This window comes from Arvicanthis niloticus, chromosome 1 (genome assembly GCF_011762505.2).
Source record: "Arvicanthis niloticus isolate mArvNil1 chromosome 1, mArvNil1.pat.X, whole genome shotgun sequence".
Lineage (NCBI taxonomy): Eukaryota > Metazoa > Chordata > Mammalia > Rodentia > Muridae > Arvicanthis > Arvicanthis niloticus.
This window is the reverse complement of record NC_047658.1, coordinates 114,680,457-114,707,175: the sequence shown is the minus strand read 5'-3', so window position 1 is coordinate 114,707,175 and position 26,719 is coordinate 114,680,457. Positions and strand designations below refer to the sequence as shown.

General features: G+C 53.0%; 1 protein-coding gene across 2 annotated transcripts; it reads right to left on the bottom strand.

Annotated features, from left to right (window-relative positions):
• Window positions 1–473: 473 nt before the first annotated feature.
• Atg2a (autophagy related 2A) lies at window positions 474–20,467 on the bottom strand. Of its 2 annotated transcripts, none has more exons than XM_034507969.2 (40): window positions 20,194–20,467; window positions 17,636–17,798; window positions 17,394–17,546; window positions 17,137–17,239; window positions 16,592–16,826; window positions 15,957–16,053; window positions 15,713–15,874; window positions 15,472–15,612; window positions 14,505–14,739; window positions 14,271–14,418; window positions 14,098–14,190; window positions 13,436–13,591; window positions 13,097–13,340; window positions 12,849–12,945; window positions 12,603–12,762; window positions 11,926–12,068; window positions 11,677–11,792; window positions 11,416–11,573; window positions 10,908–11,058; window positions 10,601–10,794; window positions 10,413–10,493; window positions 10,062–10,168; window positions 9,881–9,973; window positions 8,736–8,806; window positions 8,471–8,547; window positions 7,855–8,025; window positions 7,588–7,717; window positions 7,299–7,507; window positions 6,688–6,896; window positions 6,360–6,495; window positions 5,422–5,619; window positions 5,203–5,304; window positions 5,036–5,117; window positions 4,670–4,802; window positions 4,502–4,574; window positions 4,304–4,386; window positions 3,945–4,066; window positions 2,635–2,789; window positions 1,245–1,397; window positions 474–1,168 (listed from the first exon to the last, which is right to left on the bottom strand). In XM_034507969.2, exons 1-40 carry the CDS (start codon window positions 20,362–20,364, stop codon window positions 932–934), a joined length of 5,742 nt encoding a protein of 1,913 aa, XP_034363860.1. In that variant the 5' UTR covers window positions 20,365–20,467; the 3' UTR covers window positions 474–931. The 2 variants fall into 2 exon arrangements, with proteins under 2 accessions (XP_034363860.1, XP_034363869.1); XM_034507978.2 differs by having other exon boundaries at window positions 7,861–8,025.
• Window positions 20,468–26,719: the final 6,252 nt, after the last annotated feature.

The following is a 26,719-nucleotide window of genomic DNA, read 5'->3' as shown; positions in this document are numbered from 1 at the left end:
GTCCGGGCTGGCAGACTAACAGGGGCTGCCTTAGCTTCCGGAGTGGGACAGTCTTGGACAGTCTCTGCTGGCAGATTAACAGGAGTTGCCTTAGCTCACAACCCAGAGCTTCCCAGTAGAGGCCAGGAGCCTTGCTTTGCTCCAGCCTCAATAAGGTTGAACCTTGGGATCTGACAGGAATAGAACCAAGAAATGGGGTTTGATGTGGGCTCTCCTCTGGGATTGCCAGGAAACTCTCCCCAGCTTCACTTGGAGGTTTTGCCAAGATGAAAGGCACCAGGATAACAGGTAGGCTGAGCCCAAAGTAAAAGAGCCCAAAGCTGGTTTGCACCAGAAGGCTGAGGTGAAGTGTGGCACCTCCTGGTGGCAGCAGGTGTGTACTGCGTGTAGAGGTGGGGACAGGCAGGTCAAGGTTTATACAGAGCAGGGCAGACTGGGGCCTCACAGGTAGAGGACCTGGAAGAGGCCCGAACTGGCGGTGGGCAAGTTTATTCCACTTCATGCAGACACTGACCCACACGCTCAGGGATCTTAAAAATACACTGACCCACATGGCATCTATCCCCCACCTCCCCATGAGACACGGAGAGACACTTGGCTGAGTGGGGTCCATGTGTCCGAAAGCCTCCATCCTCATTCTGGAACAAGGCAGCAGTGTGGGCCCAGGTAGCAGGGAGGAGCAATGTCCTTTCTCCCCAGACGAAAGTGCACAGACAGGGCAGAGGCCCCAAAGCCGGGAGGCCCCACTCTCTCGGCCAATTGGCAACAAGCAGGCTGGGCAGGTATCCTTCGCAGAGGCCATCCTTTGAAGGACCTGGTGGCCTAGCTGTGGGTCACAGCAATCAGGAAAACAGGGAGCTGGTGGCACCACTGTGGCTGGCTGGACAAGGTGGGCATGTCGGAACAGTGGGTGGCTCTTGGGTGCCTGCAGTCAGTCCTGGGTCTCCTCCAATCGCCACTTGAGAGCATGGTCCTTGTGTGCATCTGGCAGGATCTGGTTCCGCATGCCCCCGAGCACGTTGGAGGTTGCCTCCGTTGCTACAATTATTGGCTTTACCACAGTTGGGGGGAGCTGTCGGATCACACCCCCCACGGCACCTGTCAGTCCCTTCTGCTCATGGCCCCTTGATGCCACATCACAGATGGTTTGAGCTGTATCCAGGATACCCTGTGGAGGTCAGAGGTCAGTGAGAGTGAGGAGTTGGGGGAGGGGCACCTGGAAGTGGGTCTAGGGTGGTTCTCACCTCTCGAACAGCATCATAAGCCTTGGCCATGCCTTCCCGGAGGTCAGCAGGTTGTTGCCCTCTGCGTAGTTTCCGTGAAGAACGCTTGTCTTGTAGGGATCGGGAGATGGGAGATGCAGGGGACAGGATGTCATATACTGTCTCAGCTGTAGCCTGAAGGACATCAGAGTTGGATGATGACAGGTAGCTAAGCTGACATAGTGGCCTTTGCCTTACAGGCCAGCCTGGGGACCAGACCTCCTTCAGCATAAATATTCCCTGTCCTAACCGGTCTTTGCCTCCTCCCCATCCTCATCTCCTTTATTACCTTCCTCAGAGAACTTCCTTCTTAAATTTTCGTTAATTATTCATTTATTTTTATTTATGTGTGATTTCTTGTGAATGCAGTACCCCTGGAGACCAGAAGACGGCACTCCTTTGGAGCTGGACTTACAACCACCCGTAAAGTGCTGGGAACTGAACACCAAGCCTCTGCAAGAGCAGCATTAACCTCTTCAAAGGACCTTCTTAACTTAAGGAGACATTTACAGACCCTTCCAGGGTTGATAAGATGGCTCCAAAGGTCAAGGCACTTGCTGTGAGGTGACCTGAAATCAATCCCCAGCCCCGCAGACCCACATGGTAGAGAGGACTAAGCCCCCAAATTGTCTGACCTCAAATACAAGCCATGGTGCACACACAAAGAATAAATATGCAAATTAAAAGAGGAGGAGGAGGAAGAAGAGGAGGAAGAAGAAAAACCCTTCGGGCTTGGTGAGATGGCTGTGGCTGCGGGCACTGGAAAATTTTCCTGTGGGTCTCACACCAAGGCTGTGCATGATGACACCTGCCTGAGCTGTCTAGTTCCCCACTAGAGGGCACCCTTGTACAGACAGACCCTACAAGTTATCAAAACAAGACCACCTTCTGCCCACCACCCCTCTGGCCGAGTGTTCTCTTTCCACTCCAAATGAAGTTCTTCCACTGCAGACCCTGAACTCTGCCCTTCCCTCTGAGGGCTGAGCTCAAAGCTCTCGATGGGTGTTCCCACAGGCCTGCAGGCACTCCCAGTCCTACCCCATGCCTCAATCATTCCCCTGAAGACCAGGGCTTTGGTAGGGGATGGCCTCTGGGGCCCAGTAAAGTACAGAACCTGGAAGAACTAACTAGGACGGGTTTCTGCATCTGCTCATTGGACACTCATCACTTCCAGGAAGCTGGGAGCATGGAAATACAGTCGGCTCTGAGGGCCCAGAATGCACTTTTGGCCCCACCATGGGAGGGAACCTCCATATCACATGGCCTTTAACTGCACCCAGCCTTTCCAAGTTCCAGGTTTCAGTGGAACTGTGGGGACAGTCAGGAGTCCAGGGAAGAGGGTACCTTTTTCCTGTCCCAGCCCTGCACTCACCTGGATGGCCTGGACTAGCCTGTTGCTCAGTTCCAGAGCAGCAGAGGCTGTGGATGATCCAAAAGAGGCAGCCCCACGCTGCAGCCCCCGAATGAGGCGCCCATCTTTCCTGTACTGCTCGATGGGTAACCACAGCAGGTCCCGGAACCCTTGGACTACAGGACAGGGTATCAGAGATGCCAAGCTTGCCCTGGCTTTTCTTCTCTGCCCAAGGACCCTTACCTCTTTCCCAACCCAGTTTCCCTTTCTCCCTCCCTCCCTCCCTTCCTTCCTTTCCTTCCTACTCTTGAGACAGGGTTTCTCTGTGTAACTGCCATGGCTCTCCTGGAACTTATTCTGTAAATCAGACTTTCCTCAAACTCAGAGATTTGCCTGCCTCTACCTCTCAAGTGCTGGGATTAAAGGCCTGTGTCACCAGTACCTGGTGCTAATCCAGTTTCTTTTCCTTTAATTATTTTTTTAAACAGAATCTTGCTAAGTAGCTTTCCCTGGCCTAGGCTGGCCCCTATTCAGGTTGCTTTTGTGTTCCTGAACAAGCAATCCTCCTGCCTGTGCTTCTCCAGTGCTTGGATTACTGGAGCATGGCATACTACCTGGCATCCAAGTGCAATTTCAAAAGTCCTTAGGCTTGACAGCACAGGCCAGGTGTGCTGTCACACGCCTGTGTGATGCCAGCCTGGGCTATCTAAGACTGGCTCAAAAGGGCTGGAGAGATGGCTCAGTGGTTAAGAGCACTGACTGCTCTTTCAGAAGTCCTGAATTCAATGCCCAGCAACCACATGGTGGCTCACAACCATCTGCAATTGGGTCTGATGCCCTCTTCTGGTGGGTCTGAAGAAAGCTTCAGTGTACTCATAAACATAAAATAAATAAATCATTCATAGAGAGAGAGAGAGAGAGAGACAGAGAGAGACAGAGAGAGAGAGAGAGAGAGACCAGCTCAAAAATAAAACTGGGTGCCAGTGCCCTGTAATCCCAGCACTTGGAAGGCAGAGGCAGGTGGACTCTGTGAGTCAGGAAATAGTGAGCTCCAGGGCAGACAGAGCTACATAGTGAGACTCTAGTTTAAAAAAAGCAGCCAGCAGGATGGCTCAGCAGGTAGAGGTGCTTGCCGCCAGGTCTCTGTTGACCTGAGTGTGAGGAGAGGATCCATATGCTGTCCTCTGACTTCTGTATGTATTCTATAGGGTAGTCTTCCCTCGGAACTCTCCCCACTTTGGGGAGCTTTCCTTACTTCCCTTGATCTATATTTTATTTGTTCTGTAAAAAATCCCAACCAAACAAAACAGTTCTCAAAGCCAGACACTCACAGAGTTGCACGACTGAATGCATGGGGCCCACGCCTCCCAGCAGGCCAGGCAGCTGGTTCTTACGGATGTCCTGCAGCCATTCATTGAGAGCATAGCATAGCACCTTGTCCACACCCAGGAGCCTGGAAGGCAGAGCCAATGGGGATGAGATGGAGGAGAGACACTGAGGGCCCATGGGCAGTGTGACTAGGTACCTCTAAGACAAGATGTGTGAGCACCAATTCATCCCGGGGTCTTACCCGGTACTACAGAGGAGAAACCGAGGCCTGAGAAGAGTGAGCATTGGCCGAGGCCATACAACCCATGAGAAATGGCAGAGGGAAAGCTGTAGCCTCTCCCCAGAGGGGCTGGGAGCTCACCCATGCCGGCAGCAGAGCCTCTTGAGCTTCAGCTCGGAGCAGTTGAGCTGGGCCAGGCCAATTAGGAGTCCCATGAACGTGCCCTGTTGGCAGGGAGAACAGGGGTGTGCCTGTGTTTCGGGATACACACGGTGAATCCTGGTCCCAGACACTGGACCCAGAGAGTAGCTCATACAGCTGCCTGATGGAACCACTCACCACCTGGTCCACAGTGACATGCTTGCCATGGTAGTCCAGGCAGATGGGCACCTCAGATGTGAAGCGGAACTCCCTGAAGGGGAAAGAAGGGAGTGGAGAACCTCTGGTCTCTGACCTGCTCACTGGCCAGGTTTTCAGACAGCCTGGCCCAGAGCTCCTCTGCCCTACCTGAAGTAGATGGGCTGTTGGTCAGAGGAGCTGTGGCTACTGCCTGGAGCTTCCTGTGGGCTGCTGGCTGTCTCTGTGTCCTCAGACTGTCCTTCCTGGGGGCTGCTGGGTCGGCTGTGGGTCTCTCGGTGAGCTACAGGAAGAAAGGTCACAGATTGGGCTGGAGAGATGGCTCAGCAGTTAGCTCACAGCCATCTGTAATGGGGTCTGCTGCCCTCTTCTGGTGTGTCTGAAGAGAGTAATGTGATATACTCGTGCATAAAATAAATAAATATTTTTTTTAAAAAAGAAAGGTCACAGATCAAGGATGGGACAGGATGCAGGGCAGCCAGGATCTAGACTCCCTTCCCTAGCCTGGTCGCTCACCCTCAGAAGTGTCCCCTGGGACCATGGGGTTGATGCTGGCTGCTAAGCTGGTGAAAAAGTCCTTGAGGAAGAAGAGGGCATCCTGTAGGGAGAGTTCTGGGTCAGATCCAGGGCCTGGCAATGGGGAAAGGCTCAAGCTGGGCTCTCGCCTTTGACCACCTACTCACCTGGTCCACATTGAGCCTCAGGGGCATCATGGAGACTCGAAGACAGCACTCCGGCCCTCCTACACTGCTGGTGGGAGCCACATGCAGTGCCTTGATGGTAAGCTAAGGGCAGAGGATAATCTAGGTGTCTGCTGGGCCTTGAGAACCCCATTCCTGACTGACACACGCTGTCAGGGGGGTTATGGGAAAGAGGCCACCCACACCCAGGTGCAATCTCACCATGTTGGAGTGTGTGCGCCGTGGCAGCCGCTCGCTCGTGTGCAAATGAAGGAACTTGTTGATCTTGGAGGCGGCCAGCCGGTCTCGGATCTCTAACTCCTGAACAATGAGCACCTGGCGGGACAGTGGTCGCTCGTCCAGCTCCTGGCCCCCAGCTATGGCCGACTCTTCTGGGTACACTTCATGTTGAAAGCTCACCTGTGGGTGGATGAGGCCTGAGTTGGGAACCAGGCCCAAGAGGGATGGGAAGGTCTAGGTGAGGTCCCTTCCTTCCCAGGGGACCTTCCTATCCCTGTCCCACCCCCACGGGTGGGAAATGCTTGGGCACTGACACAGCTGAACCTATTGCCACCAATCTAGCTTACTGAAGCCCAAATCCACACAAGCCTCCCACTGAAAGTGCAGAGGCTCACCTTGTCAGACATTGCAGACGCCTCCTCCATCCCTCACTGTCTCCGAATGCCTTCTCTCTGCCCAGGATGGCCCCAGCTTCTCTAAGCCATGCTCCATAACCACAGGGGCCCGCTCTGTGCTCTGTCCTACAGGGGCCTTGCCTGCTCACTGTGTAACTCACTGGCTTTCAGCCTGCAGGTCCCCACCTGCGTCATCAAGCTTCTTTCTGATCTTCTGGCTCCTACCTCCTAGGATGGCTCCAGCCCTCCCTACTACCAACAGCCTTGAATGTTGTCACCTGTCTCCATGCTTCCTCGGCACCAGAGCAGTTGCTCTAAGAAACACCCTTTTGTGCTCAAACCCTTGGGACTACTCTCTTATTCACGTATGACACAGTATTGAACCTGTGGCTCCTGCTATCCAATCCTTCCGGAATCTGTCCTCATCACACCCGAATTCCTGGTGCTAGCTGGCGTGGTCTCTCCCCAGGGCCTCACTCTGTCTTCTGTGTTCAACCCCACCCCGGCCCCTGCTCAGCCACTCACTTTGCTGAGCTGAATTTCCATGAGGACTTGGTGTTGCCGTCCAACGCCACCCTGGGTACGCCAGGAGTTCTGGGGCCGATTGGGACCAGAGGAGCGGGAAGGTGAGACCCTGGGGCCCGTGAGGCCTACTCTTGCTCTGTGCAAAAGACACATGGAGACAAGCTGGCTCTGAGGAAACACCTGCTCTCTACAGCCTCAGCACAGGCTTTCTAGCCTGTGGGTAAGGATGAACTCAAGGTGGGGGGCGGGGTGATGCATGAGGCTAGAGGTCACAGCTAGGCTATGCCCAGATCCTAATCCCACCAGCTGCTGCCTACTTGCCTCTAACCTGTAAGTGGGGTGGAGGCCAAAGTCTCTACCCCCATAGAGGTGCCAGATGAAGGAGACCTCCCGTAGTACCACACGGCTGCTGGGCACTGGGAAGTGGGCAGGTGCCCGCAGCAGGTCAGTGCTTCCCAGAGGCTGGGAGAAGTGTCCATCATGCACAATGATGGGGCCTGGATGCAGCTGTGTCACGACAGGCTCCCCGTCTCGGGGCTGCCAGGAGAGAGCCGAGAAAAGATGTGACAATACGCTCAGCCCCAGCACCTGCCTTTATGTCTACCCACCACTCCTTTAACAAAAAATAGCCCTCCGAGACTACCAGCCCAGTGCCTGTGTCTGAGTGGTCTATCCGGGAGTCTCTTGCTGGGCCTGTCACCTGGAACTTCAGTGAGCTTGGACATTGATTGCGCTACACAGCCTTTGTAGTTACACAGCCCTCCCTTCTGCTAACTGGCCCCTCTTCCTCTATCCTCCTGTCTCCCTGTAAGATACTGTGATACTGTGTCTCCTCTGGACCGTTCCATCTGTTCCTCCAAGTCAATAGCAGGGCTGCTTCTCCTACCCAAGAGCTCTAGAAGGGCTGAGCACTCAAAACTCCCATCCCAACACACACACCGCAATGCCTAGGCCAGGGGCGTCAAGGATGCAGAACTCATCGCTGTCCAGGGTGTCTCCATCCCCTTCCTCTTCTTTTTCATGTTCCTTTGCCTTAGAACCCAAGGTATGAGAGGAGCCCCCAGGAGGAGGCAAAGAGGCCTGGGCCCCACTCCGTTCACCTGGGAACAGATAGACGGAGATGGGGGAGGCCTGAGGAAGTGGGCCACCTGTGGGAGAAAGAGTCCAGTATGAGATATGGCTGAGGGTACCTGCTTGGGCCTGCTATCCCTAGGGCACCCTCACTGACCCGATGACTGGGCCAGCTCCCGCAGACTACGCCGTTCAGTGTCCAGAAGGGCATCAGTCAGGTCTCGCTGGTTGATGAGGGCTGTCTCCACTGGTAGGCATGAGGGCAGGGAGGCAGGGCTCTCTGAAAGCTGGGTCAGGAAAGGGAAGGGGCAGGAGTGAGCACCAGAGGAAGGGGTGAAAACCAGGGCTCCTCCAATCCAGGCCTTGTGTATGTGTAAAGAGAGGGCCTGGCCGAGCTCTGGTAGCCTGTGCGGCCAGGCCTCACCTGTACCTTCTGGCCGGCGATCTCCGTAGGGCTGGGGGGCCGGGGTGGGGGGTGCAGGTCACCGGAACTGGTTACATACTGGAGCAAGTTGACTAGCAGGGCGCAGGAGTCGGCACAGCTGTGCACGCGCACCACATTGTTGGAGCAGCGCAGCTCGAACAGTGGCTGGCTCTGTGGGAGGTGGCATGGCACTGGCACAGGAGCCACCACCAACCAGGCTCCCCTTCCCACAGGGCATCTCAGGTCTGTACCCCACACAGAGGGAGGGAGAGCAGGGGACATTCCCTTGTCTGGTCAACTGAGGCAATACCTCACTGCCCAAATATGTAGCCATTCCAGACTCACGGAGTACTGCTCACCCACCCATCCCTGCCCAACTGCAGCCTAGGGATACAGGAACTGTTATTTCTTCACACAGACAAGAAAACCTGGGCTCCACAGTGGTGGTCTCCCTGGGCCACCTCTGTCCTGCCTGCAGGTGCCATCTATTGCCCTCAGTGGATTGGAAGGACACTCACAGGGCCATGGCCCTTCTCTGGAGGAACACTAGCACAGCCCAGCAAGACAAGGGCACGTACTGTGACAGTCACAGTTCTCCTGGTGGCCTGAGACTTACCAATCTGCCCTCGGTGCTGCCCTTCCAGGTTTTGATTACAAGCTCCAGGAGGTCAATGTCCAGGACACAGACATAATCTGAGGCAGAGAGCAGAAGGTTCTCATGGTCTCCAACTACCCTGGCCCAGCCCTACCCACCACCAGGGGGAGAATCCACTGTGTCTGGTACAGCTGTGTGGATGTGCGTGCGCACATGCATGTATGTGTAGCTGAGAATAGCCTGGGTGATCCCCTCAGTGTGGGGAGCCCAACCCAGGCTTGCCCACCTCGCCGCAGATCTGGGCTCTCCAGCTCGCACTTGTCAGACAGGTACAAAGCAGTGTCATCAAGGATGAACCTGGTGGGGAACAGGGCTGAGAAGGGCCCGGGAGCCACTGCAGGTGGCAGCTTAGTGGCAGCCGGGCAAAGGGGTAGAAGGGGCCCTGGAGGTGATGGGCAGAGAGGTCCAAGTGCCTACAGAGCTGCAGTGATGGGACCTTGTCAGCCTTAGCACGGGGGACACAGGGGACACAAGAGGGCCTGGGCTCCAGTGTGGAAGACCCAGCAGGGACTTGAAGATACTCAAAACATTTCTTTGTTTGTTTTGTTTTTGAGACAGGGTTTCTCTGTGTAGTCCTGGCTGTCCTGGAACTCACTCTGTAGACCAGGCTGGCCTTGAACTCAGAAATCCGCCTGCCTCTGCCTCCCAAGCGCTGGGATTAAAGGCGTGCGCCACCTTTTTTTTTTTTTTTAAATATTCATACTGTAGCTGTCTTCAGACACACCAGAAGAGGGCATCGGATCCCATTACAGTTGGTTGTGAGCCTCTGGAAGAGCAGTCAGTGCTCTTAACTGCTGAGCCATCTCTCCAGCCCACTTAAAACATTCCTAATTCTCTTATTGAACTTGTACTTCTCAGTTCATGGAGGTACCCTTTCCCTTTCCCATCCCCCTACAGCATGGTCTCTGTTTATATATCCATCCATCTAGTCCTAGAGATTGAACACAGGGCCTTGCCCTCATCAGGTACATGGTCTAACCTGAGCTACATCTCTACTTTTTGAGACAGTCTTACTAAGTTGTCCAGGCAGGATTCTCTAGCTTCAACTTCATAAGGAGCTGGGATCACATAACCACACCATTACCAGCTTTTGAAATTCTGTTCACAGTAGGCATAGCTGTCTCCTTCCTTTCTGTGGAGCTGACACATGCCGGGTTGCATTCAGTTATGCACTGTGTTCTAGCTTCCTCGCCTTTTGTATGCTTTTTTGTATAACTCCCAGAGTGAGGTTGTAAGACTGACTTTGGGTGGAAGTGGAGACAACTTGCATCCCTGAGGACATGTGAGAACTTGGGGCCCTGGGTAGACAGGCAGCAGGAAGTCAGCTGCAGGCCAGCTGGGAGTAGGATGGACCAGGGATAGCCTGCATACCTGAGCAGGAAGGTAGACGTGTCCATGACAATGTTGCTGGAGAGGGTGAAGGTCTCAGCAGTGACGAGGACACGCACAGGGAGGTAGAGGGGCCTGAGGGGCAGACTTGGGCTGGAGCAGTCTTCTTACATGTAAGGCTGGCCCCTGGGCCTGCTTCCCCTAGCCCCTCCCCCACTAGTACCTGTAGTCCACAGCACAGGAGAAGAGGTGTGTGTGCAGAATAGTGATGACTGTCGGGGGCAGGTAGCCCAGCACAGGGTCATCCAGTACATCCAAGAAGTCCAAGAGCTGCACAGGCCAGAGGGGGGGGGGTAGGGGAGAGGACAGAGTGATGTCCTCTAGTCCCTTCCTGTCCCGGCTGGCACCCCACCTGTTGCCCACTGGCTGTCTACCACACCCCTTGTCAGGAGCTCTGGCCAAGGTCAACTCTAGTCCAGTCCATATTTTTCACACTGCTCTCCTCACCCCACCTGCTTGCCCAGGTCAGTTCGGAGTTACAGGGCAATGTGACTTCCCAGGTACCTTTGCTCACCTGGGAGTGCCAGCTTTGCTCAGGGGGGGCCATGTAGTGGCGTAGAGTGGCTTGGTGCAGCCGTACTGTCACCAAAAATTCCTGGGGAGGGAAGTGCAGTCAGTCAGGAGGGTGGAAGCCCAGCTCGGGTGTGCAGAGGAGGAAGTTTCCTAAGTCACGCATGTGGGTGGCAGCAGAGGGACATATACCTTGACATTCTTGTGGGGGTCCAGGTGGATTCGGACAGCTGCAGACAGCATGGGGGGACCCTGGCCCTTGCGACCCAAGGTTCCCCGCTCAGTCACTCCTTCCTCTGATGGGTAGATGGTTGGAGCCAGCTGAGCTGGGGGAGCGAAGCTGGGTACTTCCAAGTGAGTGGGCAGCGGGTAGTCCTCAATGACCGCTGAGAGAAACTCTTGTGAGCCTGGTTGGGGCTGCTGACCACCCCAGTCACAGCACACAGCCCTCCTGAAACCTCCCCGCCCAGCTTGATGTATGCTGTAGTGGCCCCCACACCTCGATGGTAGAGAGTTGCCTTTTCAGCTTCCAGGCAGAAGTAGCCAAGCCCTGGCTGGCCACGGTACTGGGCTACGCTGAAGATGGTGCCTTGCTCCACATCTAGTACCAGCTCCCCGTGCGTGACATCCAGCCGCTTCCCTGTCTCATCCTGCAGATGCACACATGCTCAGTTTCACCGCTGCATCCAGCACCTCTGACACCCAGGGACAGGGCCCTCTTAACATCCTGGCCTGAGGCAGCCCCAGTTCCTTCCAGGTATCACCAGAGGTCTGCGCCATGTGCTTCTTACTGAAGGGGAAGGACCCAGCTGCACTGGTACCCCTCATGCTCTTCATGGAGAAAAGGCTGGGAAGTAGCTGACAGCTATGGGGGTTGATGGGCAGTCTGAGTCGGGAGCCCTTTAAGCTTTCTGCTCCCCTGGTTCCTAACTTGAAGCTGGCAGGCTTGTGTGGCTCTACAAGAGGAACTACGGAGTTAGACGCTCACCTGCTCTAGGCTGCCTCACCTTAGCCTCGCAGAGCACAGTGACCCGCCCCTTCAGCACTGTCACCAGTGTGGAGAAGGTACTCTGGGACTGACGACGCGAAGGTTCTGGGGCAGGAGTCTGGGGGACACCTGATGCCATCGAGAAGAACTGCATGTCTTCTTCATCTGAATCTGAGTCTGAGTGAATAGGGTGGCTGGGTGGGAAGGAGATGTGGAGGGAAGGCCCCGCTCCACCAGACCTGCACTACCCCTTCCTGTCCAGCCAGTGTTCTTCTCATACCTAGCTTAAAGGCTGACTTGCACATCTTGAACCCTGAAGAGCCAGGAGGCCGAGCAGCAGTGTTGGATGTAGGAAGCAGGTCTGCAGGCTCCCACACGAGCAGGTCATTGTTGATCCTGACACAAGCAGCAACAGCAGAGGTCAGAGGACAGCACCTCTAGCCCGGCCCCGGCCCCGGCCCGGCCCCGGCCCGGCCCCGGCCCGGCCCCGGCCCGGCCCCGGCCCGGCCCAGCCGGCCCATGTCTCCACCTGTTGTAGATACTTTCATAGACCTCCTTGCTGGGCAGGAAGATGTGGGCACTGGGCATGATCACATCCAGGGTACAGTGGGACAGCGCCAGCGTCCGGCTCTGGAATGTCCTCATCTCCTCAGGGTCTCCAGGGATCACCATCTAACAGGTGAGAAAGGTCAGCCTTGGCCTGGTTTTGGCTTCAGAATTGAAGATTTTTAGCATCCATGCATCCATCCATCCATCCATCCATCCTTTCTCTCCCAGGGTGGGTTATGTTTATCTGGGACAGAGTACCCAAGCATCTTCACCCTACCCTAAAGACTGGGAATGTGAATCCCTGTAATCTTCACAATAACCTTCAAGACAGCAATTTCAGGAGGAAACACAAGGGGCACCAGGGAGCGGAGCTTGTCTAGGACCCCAGGTGTCCTGCCCTGGGCCATTCACTGCCTCACACTTAGCCCCTGCACTCAACTTCACAGGAGGATCCTGAGACCAAGTATACCATCGTGTTAGGTGCTGGCCAGGGTCGTGATCTTGGCACTGAAGGGCCTGTTCTTGTGTACTTCCCTCCCTACCCCTGGGCAGAGTCCCTTGTTACCCAGAATAGAAGATACTCCTCTCATCAGTGGGCCCCTTGCCACAGCCCAGTCCCATAAATGGCACCCACAGTGGAAGAGTGGGGAGCCTTACTTCCTCGGTCTCGTACATGGTCCGCTTGGAGGAGAAGGGCGAGGGTTCAGGCTGCTGGAGCTCACACGGGCTCTCGGTGGACAGCTCCAGATCTCGGCCTTTCTCAGAGGCTGTCTCCCACTGTGTGCCACTGGACTGGGGGTTCAGGGTCACCACTACCCTGCCAGGACACAGGCCTATTAGTGCCCTGCCACCAACACCAATAGGCCTCTCCTCCCCAGCCGCCCCTTCCAGCACTCCACTTACTGAGGTAGAAAGTATTTGGCCTTAGTGCTCCTGGGATCTAGAGCTTTGGAGACGCGCAGGCAGGGGACTGGTGGTTTCTCTCCATCTTCGTAGATTCCTGGAGGGGACAGAAAGGACAAGGTCTCACTGTTGGCTTTTTCCTTTTCCTCACCATTGCTCCCCAGGGTCACATTAGTGTCCCTGGGATTTAAAAAGGCCTCTTTACCTGTCCTGGGGGGCCACCTCAGCTATTCCCTGGACACTCTTACCTTGCAGGTCTGAGCAAGTAAGTTCCAAGCGGGTAGGAGCTGGGGGGCCAGGCCCACTGTTGAGCTCTGAGTGGAACTGGGGCTCACTCAGCTCCAGTCGCAGCTGCTCAGCCCGCACAGCCTGGCCAGCCCAGGGGTCCCGTTCAGGCCGTAGGTCTGGGATGGGGAAGCGTAGCCTCAGGGTGGCCCGAGGTGCTGAGAGATGAAACACTGTCTGCTGCTCAGTGGCCTGTGGGGGTTCTGTCTGTGGAAGGGCTGGGGGTCAGAGCTGCCACAGGGGACTGACAGAGCTTAAGTGCCTCCTTCCCACCCCAGCATAGAACCAGCAGGGCATCTCACTAGTAGGCCAGCAGGTGGCTCAGAGGGTGTGGTGATCTGATGGAGCAAGGCAGCAAGGCGGTCCAGAGACCCCAGCTCCACATCAGCTTGGAAGTCGGCCAGGTCCAGGGACAGTTCTGAGTGACAGTGGCAGGCAGTGGAGCGCCGGGACCGGCTCTAGTTAGGGGTAATGTGAATAGGTCAGCAAGGGTGAGTGAGGCCAGGGGAGGAAGCAGCTTCCGTAAACCAAAGCTCCTAGGCTTCCCAGTGATGGGAGAGGAGCTGGGTTAGGAGCCACAGCAGGGACAGAAGGGGCTTTAAACACCCTGCAGCGACAGGGACCACGGCACCTTTGTTACTTTTTACTTTGATACAGGAATTCATTAAATTGACCTAAGTTGACTGGCCTTGAACTCATTCTGTAGCTCAGGCAGGCCTTGAACTTGTCTTCTTCCTGCCTCAGCTTCTCGAATGCTGGGTCGACAAGGCCTGTGTTACCACACCCAAGTTACGCTGGCAAATACAACGAAAGCCATCAACACTGGGCTTGTCAGCCTTAGTGGTTCAACACAGGCAGGGAAAGGGAAAGCAGGCCACAGGAATAGCAAGGTCAGAATGCGGACAGATACACAAGAGCCCTGAAGAGATGCAGTTAGGTCAGAGCAGGCAGCACTCCGGCTTACCTTGAGCACCCGGCGAAGGGTTTGAGTGTGGCGCAGATGGGCGCAGGGTCGGGCTGAGGCTTCGGAGCCAGAGTGACTGGGGAAGCTCAGGATCTGCAAGGGAAACATAAGGCAAACATGGTCAAGCTGGCCCTGACATTCACCTAAACCCCAGGCCCCTCCTCTGCCCTCACCTCTGTGTACTCTGGCTCTGAGGCGGCCCTGGGCCACAGGCACTCCAGCACCTCTAGCTGTCCGAAGTGCACGTCCGTGCTGCTTGTCCTCCGGCTGTGTCTGCCCGTGCGCAGCTCCCAGGACAGCTGCACGGCTGTGCCCGTTAATCTGTGGGCAAGAACACAAGCTTCAGGGGGTGGGTCGTGGGCTTTGGGTATTCCTTATAAGTCCCTGACTTGGGTTGTGGTGTGTACCGAACGTGGCTACAAGGACAGGCCCTCTGGAAGCGTGGCCGGAGGTGACAGAAGTCTCTGGAGCCGAATGGCCCATCTTTGGCAGCATCGAACTCAGCAAAAAAGTGGGTGGTGAGGTCAGGTGGTCCCGAAGATGGGGAAGCTGTCTGAAGCAAGGTCAGGCTCACGCCTCCCAAGGTCATCTTCACCAGTGAGTCAGGGCGCATGTCCGGAAGGGGAGTCGGGGCTGTCTTGCCTGAGAGAACAGAGGCTTCAATAGGGGCTCCTTGGTATCTTAGTGGAGTCACAGTTGGCCACTGAGCAGGGGTTGAAGAAACCCTGGCTAGGCTGGACATAGTGGCACACACCTTTAATCCCAGCACTTGGTAGGCAGAGACAGGCATATCTCTGAGTTCCAGGCCAGCCTGGTCTAGTCTACAGAATGGGTTCCAGGACAGCCATGGCTACACAGAGAAACCCAGCCTCAAAAAACCATAACTTTTTTTTTTTTTTTTTTTTTTTAAAGGAGAAGAAATAAAGCCTGGCTACAGTGGACCGTGGGATGCCAAATCTGTTGTATCACATGGGTCTGGAAGGGAGGTTCATCAGGGTGACACCAAATTCCTCATGTGTGCCAGACCCTGGGACAAGGCTCAGTTTAATCCTCTGAAGGTGCTAAAGGATTGGTTGATATGATAAAGCATTCATACCACTCTCTGACCTCCACACTTAACTGATACAGCCTGGTCTTCCTATGCTTGTTCAGTGGAAAGGGGAACTGAGTCCCAAAAGCACTCCCTAAGAAACCTAGATGCGTATCATATTGCCTTACCATCATCTTCCACTGAGTTCGGACCCCGGGGAACCCCACTGATGGTGAGCCTACAGGCATGGCTGGGGCCTCCTGCTTACATCCACCCACTGTTCTAAGAATCCTTCTACCCCACCTTGCTCCTGAAACAAGTATCTGTATGAGTCAGTGACTTACCACCTGAGTGGGTTGGGGTTGAAGGCCGGTGGGAGGCCATGTTGCTGTGAACAGAGGAGCCCAGGTCTACACTGTAAATGGAGAGCTCAGAGACTGCTGAGGTCACACTGCTAGTGAGGCCAGCCATGGAGAAGAAGAGGTCTAGGGTGAGGTGAGAAGCAGTCAGAAACAGACAGGTTTGGCCCCTCAGCTCTTGCATTGACACAAACTGCCCCTTCAATTTGAAAGGGCTGGCACCCACCCGCACTGTCCAAATTGAGGGGGTTGGTGATAGGGTGCAGGCTGAGAGACTCAGCTACAGCACCCGCCTGCAGCTGCTGGTTCAGATCTTGCTCAATGAGCCACAAGTCTTCAGCACCTAGTGGACGGCTCTTGTTCAGCTTGTCAGCCAGGCCTCCTGGGTCTGTAGGGAAGATGTTTCAGTTCAGCCTGCCTGGTTATCTCGAGATTGCCCCTGTCTGCTACCCAGTGCCCAGCAGCCTCACCTGCAAGGTTGATGGCACTGAGCAGTTTTTGGAGCTGCTGGAGCTGATGCGGGGTCAAGAGCATGTGCAGGGATCCCAGTTGTCCTGATACCTCCAACTGGGGACCAAGTGGACAGCCATGAAGCCTTTATATGCCACCCAGCCCAAGAATGGCAACCCATCTGCCCGTACTCTGGGGACACTAGTTGTAATGCTAAACTTGCTACCAAGCAGTTGAATGGCCTTGGCCAACTTGATCTTTCAGAGTCTGTTTTTCCAGTTGTCAAGAAGATGGTCATCTTCACTGTAAGAACCAGAATTACTCTGTAGCCTAGGCTGGAGCTGAACTGAAGGTAACCTTCTGTTAGGCTCCCAAATGTTGGGATTACAGGTATCTTCCCCAGTTGGGCCTAGTGTCAATCAATACTTCTGGGAATAGATCCAGCATGGGTCAAACACTTTCTTTTTTTAAAGATTAATTTATTTTATTATTATTTTATTTCTTAGATTTATGTATTTAATACACTGTAGCTATCCTCAGACACACCAGAAGAAGGCATCAGATCCTATTATACATGGTTGCTGGGGATTGAAGTCTTAACCACTGAGCCATCTCTCCAGCCCCATGGATCAAATTCTTAATTCCTGGGACTCACCTTGGGGCCCGGGAAGGCCTCGTTCTGTTTCAGTTTCACCATGAGCTCCATGGACCCTGTGCAGCTGCCGATCTGCAAAGGTGGCTGTGGCGGGGCCACCTGGGAGGGCAGCTCTTCAAAGTACAGGCAGACCCCACTCAGCTGCAGCAGCTTGTGCAGGAAGGCAGGAGGCTGGTGCACATCCACAGGTGGTGCCTGGCTGGGGTCCCGCACTGCCTCGTCACAGTACTCCAGTCTGGAGAGTGAAGGGCCTGGCCTTATCCAGACAACCCCAGGCTAGAAGCCCCCTCTTTAAAGCTGTCCTAGCATCATGGGACTGAGGAACCTGGCTTCCACCTTGAAGGCTCAACTAGCCTTTGGTTCTCCGAGTTTCAAAGTTCTTACAATCTGAGTGATTTTCAGTCTATACAGTGCAGGCTTCCAACATAGCCCACTTCCCAAATGTCACCAATGCTCAACCCAGGCAGAGCCTGTCCCTTCCTAGGAGCCTGGCTAGGAGAGCGGGTAGAGGTATTTGTCTCCTGACACTCTCCTGTCCTCCTTACCTCTGCACTCGGACCTCCATAGCCACCCGATGGTCCTCATCACCCAGTGAGTGCTCCACCCTCACAGCAGTGTTCAGGAAGGTCACCTTGATCCTCCGGAGCACTGCGAGAAAGTTTCCAGAGTTAGGTGAGGCACTGGGAAGCAAAGTGGGTTCCTGCCAGTCTGGGTAGGAAGGTGGCCACCATACTACCATCTAAGATCCCTGTCCTGTAGACTGGAGGACCCAAGAACAGACTAGCAGCAGGGGCCTGCTCACCAGTCTCTATGGTCTGTGCAAACATTTCCAACCCCTCCAGGGGCTGTGGTGGTTCTGAGGGTTCTGGCAACCCTTCCCGAAGGCACTCTTGAGCCAGCTGCAGGCTTGTGGTCATGCATGAGGCCCAACTCTGAGAGTCCGCAGCCCCTGGTCCTGTGGGAAGGAGCAAGGACTCAGGAAAAAAAGACCTGGACTCTCCTGGGCCAGCAACTGCCCCACCTGTGGTCTTACCCTGCTCTCACCTGAACCCTGGCGGGGCTGTAGGGTAAGCTGAAGGCCGGACACACACACAGTGCAGTGGTCAGTGAGAAGTGCAGCCCAGGGGACAGCCACCTCGATGGAGCTCACGAAGCCTTCCACCAGTTCCAGTGGGGACTCCATTGATCTCAAAACCTCGTTCACAGACTGGGTGAGAGGCAAGGTATATGAGTTCACCAAGACTCCAAGTGCAGCTACTTTCCAGTCTTGCAAAGCCATTGTCTTGGAGAACACCCTGGGCGTGGTCGTCCTTCTTTCTGCTACTTACAAGGCCTTCCCTTAGTCCCTGACCTGTTTTCCTCTCACCAAACAGTGCTCAGCCCTTTGGGCTAGCTAAAAAGTTTCCTTCTTATGTTTAGTTCAAAACTCTTATTTACTGCTGGGTGTGGTGGCCTGCATGCTCCCAATACTCAGGAAGCACAGGTAGGTGGATTGTCTCAAGATCTAGGCCAGCCTGCATACAGCCGGTTGAGTGCTTGCCTAACACACACTAAGCCCTGGGTTCCATCTCCAGCAGAGTACAACCGGATGTGGTAAGACTCACCTGTAATCCTAGCACTAGGGAAGCAGAAGATGAGGAGGTCAAAGCTGTATATTTTGAGCTAGAGGCCAACCTGGGCTATATGATATATGAGACTCTGAGCACCTTCTATGTGGCAACTAGAGGCTGTAGGGATAGATATTAAGTGCCTTCACCTCCCAGCCTGGCTAGGTTGTAGGCAAATGCCAGGCTCTGACTCAGTCAGCAAGTACCAGGAAGGGGCAAGCAGGGCCTGCACCTAACCCAGCAGCAGCCGATGATGGGCCAGTTGAGTCAAGAGGAAGCAGCCGGGCAGAGGAAATAGGATGGTGGCCCATTCCAGGCATGAGAACGTGTGGAGAGACCTAGTCAAGGGGGCAACAAGCAATGCATGCTCATCCCAGGGTGTCATGTCCAGGAGAGGAACTGACCAAAGGCCAAATGGACCCTGAGCCCTAGACCCACAGTAGAGCCACACAGTCACGACAGGATGGGGATGTCCAGGCTGGGGCTGTATCCCAGTCTGCCTGGGAGTGCCTGAAGCCATGAGTCACTGGTCTTCTCCCTAGGAACCCAGGTGCTCTGGGTAGTACTCAGTAAACACCTGCTGGGCCCATGGATAAACAAACACAGCCAAAGAAAGCCAGGAGACAAGCAGAGGTTGAGTCAAAATTCTTCATCCATAGATGGGGAAACTGAGGCCTAGGCACTTGTCTTAGTCACTCCAGGTGCTGTGAAAACTGAGGCTGGGACCCAGGGCTGGGTTCCCATGCCAACTTAGTTGTCCTTGGACCATGGAGTCCATGTAGTTTTGAATGCCTTCACGGTAGGGCTGCAGGGTGAAGAGCTGAGAGAGGCAGGCTTAAGTGAGGTACCTGTGCTGTCAGGGGAGAGGCTAGAAAACAGCCAGAGCCCTGAACTCCCCGCCCCAAAGGAATCAGAGAGTTCTAGCTGAAAGCAAAAAGGGGGAACACTCAGATGTTGGATATTTTTCTGAGTGGCCTAAGTGGCCAAGATCAGACCCTCCTAGACCAAGCCACTAGGAGATGCCACCATCTCTTTAATCCATATTTGTTCCCAAAGACATGGCTCACCTCTAGCTCTAAGTGAAGCTACAGACCCAGAGGCCAGCTAGAATAGAGAAAACCCTGCCACATGCCCATTCTACTGCTCTGGAGCTAGAAGAATGATCCCAAACCAGCCCTAAACTGGAGCCTCTAATTGGTGGCTCCTTGGCTACTTCCCAGTCATCAGCTGTGAGTCAGTGCCCCTCACTTGCCACCCCCAGCCTCCTGCCCGACTCCATACCCTAGGCCTCTGATCTCCTAAGCATCATCTCCCAGCGTCTCCTCCCATCCCCCACCCCAGCTAGCCCGAAGCTAAACCTCTACCCCTTTTCAGGAGCGATGCCCTCCAGGTAGAGATGCCAGAGATCAAGTCCCTCCCTAAACGCAACCTAGGCCCCTCCCACTCTCCCAAAAGCAGGAAGTAGAGAGCAGCAACAGTCACACGAGGTGTGGATCAACACAGAAGGCAGTGACGCTGTTGTTGACATCCACATCCGGGGGCGATCTCCACCCCTTATGCCCGGGATCATGGGGTAAGGAGGTCAGGACGCATCTTTCTATAGGTGCCCCTGGCAGGGCTCTTAACACCCCCAACCCACCTCCTCAGTTCCAACTCATGTCACTGCCCGGCTCCTCACAACGTTTCTCTGCTCCCCTAATTCCCGGAATCCCCTTCCCCAAGCAGCTTCCCCAAACTCTATGATGATGGTGGCATTCTTTTGGCAAGTAACACTTCACTTCCTAGTCTGTCTCCCCTAGAGAGGTGGAGACAGGGACTCCCTCTCTTCTAGTTAAGAGGTGAAGGGCCAGCCAGGGGGCCTGGCGGAGGCGGTCCAGACCTACTGGCCTCTCCAAACACAGTGCCTGTCCTCCAGACCAAACCTTCCGCGAGGACCCTTCGGTGGGCCCATGCTCCCTCTCTCCGCACCATCCCGCCTCTGCTGTGCCTCCTCACCCAGGTTTCCAGGTGAATATCCCGCAGGGCAACGCTGCCCTTGTACAGATCCAGGCTGAGCTGGTCCAGGCTGAGGTGCTCCTGAAAAAAGTGACCCAAGTAGTGTTGTAGCAAGTAGCGGCAGACACGCTCTTTCACACAGTTCGACCATGGCCACAGCCATCGTGACATCTCGGGGACCGCCGGGCCCGGGCCGCTTCCGCTGGCCGACAGCCGGCGATCTCCGTCCGGCTGTGCTGTTCACTAGAGCCCCCGGTTCGCCCCGCCGCTTCTCTCAGCGCCAGGCCGCGCCCCCGGACGCCCGGCCACGCCCCCACGCTCACTGCCATTGGTCATTGAGAAGGGCGAGGCCCACTGATTGGCCGCGGGAGGCGGGGCCGTGAGACGCGAAAAAGAGACTGGGCTCTTTGCGAGGTGAAATGCTCCCAATCGTAGTTTACGCTTGCGCATAAATTCTGAGTGGGAGGACCTTTAACCTTCTTGCTACAAGCTACGCGAAGGCTGTAACAGTAGGGCGACAGGCTGGGCCAGGAAGAGTGCGCATGTGCCGATTTGTCCCCCTTCTTTAGGTGATTGGGAAGAATTTAAAGTGACAGTGACCCACCTAACTTTAACTGCTTATCAGAGGAGTAAAGTCAGTGCAAGTTTTGCAGCCTGCATTTTGGCAACAAATACACATTTGAATTTTATAAAACTTTTTTTTTTTTTGAGGCAAGCTTTTCTGTATTCTGGCTGTTCTGAAACTCACTCTGTAGACCAGGCTGGCCTCGAACTCATAGAGATCCTCCTGCCTCTGCCTTCCTCTGTCTCCCTAGTGATGGAATCTAAGGCCTGCGTCCATCACTACGCTCAGCCCTATAAAACTTTTTTAGCCACTTATCTTTTTTTCTTTATTTTATCTATTTACATTTCCCAGTTTCCCCTCCAAAAACCCTTAGCCCCTGCCCACTTAGCCGCTTATCTTATCCATTCTTGCTAACAACTCCCAGAAGAGGCACTATTTTTTCCACTTTTCTTTTTTTTTTTCTTCTTCCTCCCCCTCCTCCTTCTTGTTCTTTTTTCTTTCTTTTTTTTCCGAGACAAAGTTCTTCTGTGTAGCTCTGGCTCTCCTGGAACTCTCTGTAGACCAGGCTATCCTTGAAATCAGAGATGCATCTACCTCTGCTTCTAAAATCTGGGATTGAAGATGTATGTTATTACACACACACACACACACACACACACACACACACACACACACACACACACACTTCTCTCTTTTTAAAAATTCAAGCGGGGCGGTGGTGGCGCACGCCTTTAATCCCAGCACTTGGGAGGCAGAGGCAGGCAGATTTCTGAGTTCAAGGCCAGCCTGGTCTACAGAGTGAGTTCCAGGACAGCCAGGACTACACAGAGAAACCCTGTCTCGGAAAAACAAAACAAAACAAAACAAAACAAAAAAACAACAAAAAAAAATTCTATCAGGTCCCCAAGAAATTCTTTTTCTTAAAGTCTGGCATTTAGATAAAAGTGAGGTGAGGATTCCCTCAGGGACATACACCAGGCCTGTCACTGAGTTCCAGGCTAGCCTAGTCTACAGAGCAAGTTCCAAGACAGCCAAGTTTACACAGAGAAACCCTGTCCTGGTGGGGGAGGAAGGGTGTGAGGGTGGATGATAGTTCCTACTTGCTAAGAGGAACCATTCTCCTTATCTCTGGCAAAAGGAACTTATGGCTCTTTCATCAACTGAAGTCTTTGGTGCCTAATGTATATCTATCAAGGTCTATGCTAACCTCTTGGTCTCCCTCAGTCCCTACTCCTAAGTTCATGGCACAGACTTATCCTGGCTGTCCCCTGACCCTCTCCAGCCCGGGAGTTCGCTGCTTTGCCCCTCTCTGCTCTCTCTGTCTCACCATCTCTCTCTGCTTGAGTGTCTCTCTCTCTCTCTCTCTCTCTCTCTCTCTCTCTCTCTCTCTCTCTCTCTCTCTCTTTCTCTTCCCCTGCGATGGCTTCTTCCGGATGCCTATGTCTGTACCCTTCCTCACATCCACAGTGGCGCCTTCTCACCCACCATGCTTTGGAGTGGTCGTATTCTCATTTTCATCCAGTTTGCTGTTGTTCCCAATTTAAGAGGTAGAAAATAGGATTATGGAAGCTGCTTAGCCCATCACCAGGAAGGTCTCCCCACTTTCCACTCCTATCTAAGGAATGCACAACAGGAGATTAAGGGTCCCTCCCTTCTGTGGTCTGTTGGGGCCCTCTCTGAAATAATGGCTTTTCAAATCTCTAATCCTAAAATCAATAATTCAACTTGCCACGAACTGGGATCTCCTGTTTCCTACAGTCTGGCAACTAACAATGACTTTTAAGCTTTCATCTTGTTGTTTTGAGGCTAGGTCTCACTGTGTCTCCCTAGCTGGTGTGGAACTCACCATACAGAGGAGGCTGGTCTTGAATTTGTGGTGATGCTCCTGCCTCTTTCTGTTCTTAAATGGTTGGGGACATATGGGAAAAAGAATAACAAATAACAGTTTATGACATGAAAAAAGTCTCTCAAAATTTACTTCAGTGGCCCTACACTGTCAGCGGGGCCCAAGGCAAGCTCACGCGTCAAGTGTAGTCTAGAGTTGCTCTCCTGATATGGTGGCAGAGCTCAGGAATTGAGATTAAGACAGAAACCTGCAAAAACTAAAATGTTTATTTTCCTATCATTTACAGAATGAGTTTACCTGCCACTGTTCCAGAGAGTTGGCCACCAAACTTTCTCCGGAATGAGAGCCATATGGATGTTTGTATTTGCAACTCTAGCTTAGCTTTGATGGGGAGTTTGACTCAATATAATACCAAAGGTCATACCGTGTGTGGTGCACCCCTGTAATCCACTGCACAAACTAAGTGTGTGGTGCACCCCTGTTGGGAGCCAACTTGTAGCAGAAAGTGGCTATCAACTTTGCAGCCATCTTGAGCCATATACCCTCATAGAGACTTGTTTTTCAACAGCCTACAACAGCTGAGCACACTCTGACAAACATCTTGTTTATCCCACATAGCTTGTTTTGCTGTTTAGTGACCCCAGCTGCAAGGCGCACGGGGTAAAGAGTCTTCAGCTGTGTTCTCTTGCGTCTGCCTATAAATTCCCAGGATTTCCTTGCAATAAGAGGAGACAATAAAGAAGAAACTGAGACTTGGTCACACATTCTGGCTTGTCTCCATTTCTTGAGTCTCTTCCCCTTCTTTCCCCACTCTCTCTCTTGCTAGACCCTGACCCAGGACACACCCCTGTAATCCACTGCATGAACTAAATTGTGGTGTACCCTTGTAATCCACTGCATGAACTAAGTGTGTGGTGCACCCCTGTAATCCACTACATGAACTAAGTGTGTGGTGCACCCCTGTAATCCCAGAGTTTGGGAGATGGGGGCAAGAGAATCAGAAACTTAAGGTCATCCTCCACTACATAGCCACTTTCTGGGTGGGCTAGGTGTTAGTATTCTGTCTAAACTCCACCTCCATAGTTACCTGGCAACCACCAGGTAGGCCTGGTCCACTATAAAAGGTGCTGCTTGCCCCCTCCTCACTCTTTTACTCTCTTACCCTCTCTCTTACCCTCTTGCCTCGATGTCCCCTTCCCCCTCTTCCTCTCTCTCCACATGGTCATGGCCGGCCTCTACTTCTCTCCTCTCTCTCTCTCTCTCTCTCTCTCTCTCTCTCTCTCTCTCTCTCTCTCTCTCTCTCTCCTACCCTCTGGCTCCCCTCTCCATGCCCTCAATAAACTCTATTCTATACCGGTATGTGACTGATCCCTCATGGGAAGAGATTCCTCTATATGGGCTGGCTGAGACATCCCCTTCCCCATACCTCTCCACACACCCACAGAACATACTCTCTTTATCTCTTTATCTTTTTATAAACACTTCTCTAGGGAAGATCTCCCTTCCTCTCTCTTCCTTTCTTCTTCTCCCTCCCCCTCCCCCTTCCCTCCCCCTTCCCCTCTTCCTCTTTCTGGTTTTTCAAGACAGGATTTCTCTGTGCGTGTCACAGTCCTGACTGTTCTGGATCTCACTTTGTAGACCAGACTGGCTTCAACTCATCTGCCTCTGCCTCCCACCCAGGACACCCACCACACCCAGCTCAGAGAGACCCTGTCTTAAAAACAAACTGTGTAGAGGCAGGCATAAGCAAAAATTCTGGCTTAGGGCAGAGACCTGGCTTCTTCTCAGCTCTTGTAAGTGATAGGTTATTTCCCTGTCACCAGTAAAATGAGCCAGTTCAAGCCAGATTAGATTATATTAAAGGCAGATTTATTGGGAAGCTGCAGTCAGGTGAGTTCACTGGCCCCAAGAATTGAAGTGAGGGGAGTCACAATGGGGCTGAGGAAGGGGAAAGGGGAAGAGAGCAGAGCGAAAGAGGAGAGACCAAAATGTCTGGATTCTATAAGCAAGAGCTTCTGGGGTAGGGCAGCCCAGCCTCTGGGTTGGAAAGTTCAAAGTTGAAGATGGGGGTATGCCAGGAAGGAATGCTGAGGGATCTTGGGAGAACCTAGAGGTGAGGTCTGAATGGTATGGAAAATATGCACCTCAGTCCCTTGTCCGGGGGTCCAAAACCAAATGCAAATTAATCTTTTTGTTTGTTTGTTTGTTTGTTTGTTTTTTGTTTTTCGAGACAGGGTTTCTCTGTGTAGCCCTGGCTGCCCTGGAACTCACTCTGTAGACCAGGCTGGCCTGGAACTCAGAAATCCGCCTGCCTCTGCAAATTAATCTTTGAGCTTCATGACCAGGTCTGGCAGTTTGGGCTGCTCAAAAATTGTAGTCAGGGGCTGGAGAGATGGCTCTGTGCCCTTCCCCCAGCCTTGAGCAGGCCTGAGAGACCTTGCTTACTACAACAGACCAAGTGATAGGATCTAGGTGGAGTTACCCACCTTAGCTGCACAGAACACAAGAAGCACAACTGCCCCTGGGCTTGCCTTGAGACATCTCGGGCCTTGACCTGGAATGGATTATGGATTATCCCACCCATCTGAAACCTGGAGGGGTTGTGAGTTGGGTCTTTCCCTTTAAATTGAGAGCTGAATATTAAAGCTTTGAGCCTTGATCAGAGAACTTTGTCTTGGCTTCATCTCTTCTCGCCCTCCATCCCCTTTCATTCCCAGCCCCCTTCAGGTGAACCCAGTTGACTTGTGGCTGCAGGCAGGTACATGGCTCAGCGGTTAAGAGCACTGACTGCTCTTCTAGAGGTTCTGAGTTCAATTCCCAGCAACCACATGGTGGCTCACAACCATCTGTGGTGGGGTCTGATGCCCTCTTCTGGTGTGTCTGAAGAAAGCAATGGTGTACTCATATAAATTAAATAAGTAAATCTTAAAAAAAAAAGAACTGTAGTCAAGGCTGGCTTTGAACTCCTGATCCTCTGCTGTCATTTATCATGTGTGTTGGAACTTCAAGCATGCTACAACAGGAGATTCTATTTTTATTTTACTTATTTGTTTGTTTGTTATTTGCTGCTGTTTGGGTTTTTTGTTTTGTTTTTAGCAGTATTGGGGATTGAGCCCAGGTCCTTGTACATACTAAACAAATACTCTCACCAAGCTGTGTCTTTGATTTGCCTTTTTTATGCTTACATCATCCACCTTTCTGTTACAATGGCATCATGGCAGCTCATTATGTAGTATGGTCTTTAGAGAGCCTCCAAGAGATGTGAGAAACTTTGTGAGGGCCCATTCACAGAGACAGACTGATGGCAGTAGCCATTTTGAAAATGTTGATGGAGTGAATCAAGAGATCTGTCTGTCCTCGACAGGCTTGAGTTGTCTTATATTCATCAATTGTGTATTTAATTAATTATAGTAACAACTGGACAAAGTTAGGGTTAGTGAGGCGTGTGGCTCAGGTGGTGGAGCACTTGCTCAGGACACATGAAGCCTTGGGTAATCTGGGCATAATCTGGGCTTGGTCATGCCAACTTTGTCATCACTGGGAAGTGGAAGCACAAGGATCAAGTTGAAAGTTATTCTCGGCAACATAAAAAGGCTAAGGCCAGCTGGAGAGACGGCTCAGCAGTTAAGAGCACTGAATGCTCTTCCAGAGGTCCTGAGTTCAATTCCCAGCAACCACATGGTGACTCACAGCCATCTGTAATGGAATCTGATGCCCTCTTCTGGTTTGGTGTGTCTGACACACCAGTGTACTCATATACATAGAATAAATAATATTTTTTAAAAAAGGCTAAGGCCAGTCTGGGCTACCTGAAATCATTTCTATAAGTAAATAAATAAATAAATATTATCTATAAATACATTTTTAAAATTAACTATTACTAATAAAGTAGATGTAGTAGCTCACACCTGCAAGCCCAGCAACTGAGAAAGAGAAGCAGAGGGTGGCTGTAAATCAACTAGCCTGGACTATATTGTGAGCTTTAGGTAAGCCTGGGCTACAGAGTGAAATAACCAAACTGGTTGTCCTGCACCTTTAATCTCAGTACTTGATAGTCAGAGAAAGGTTCTGTGGACTCCAGGCTGGCCTGGCCTACACAGTGAGTTCCAGGAAAA

What these genes read in the sequence shown, in the direction of transcription:
- Atg2a (XM_034507969.2), bottom strand. Translation starts at nt 20,364, where the DNA reads ATGTCACGATGGCTGTGGCCATGGTCGAACTGTGTGAAAGAGCGTGTC. An exon ending in CTGTGCTCTGCGAGGCTAAG is followed by an intron (nt 11,059 to 11,415) that starts GTGAGGCAGCCT and finishes GTGCATCTGCAG; the next exon opens with GATGAGACAGGGAAGCGGCT. An exon ending in TCCTGTGCTGTGGACTACAG is followed by an intron (nt 9,974 to 10,061) that starts GTACTAGTGGGG and finishes TCTGCCCCTCAG; the next exon opens with GCCCCTCTACCTCCCTGTGC.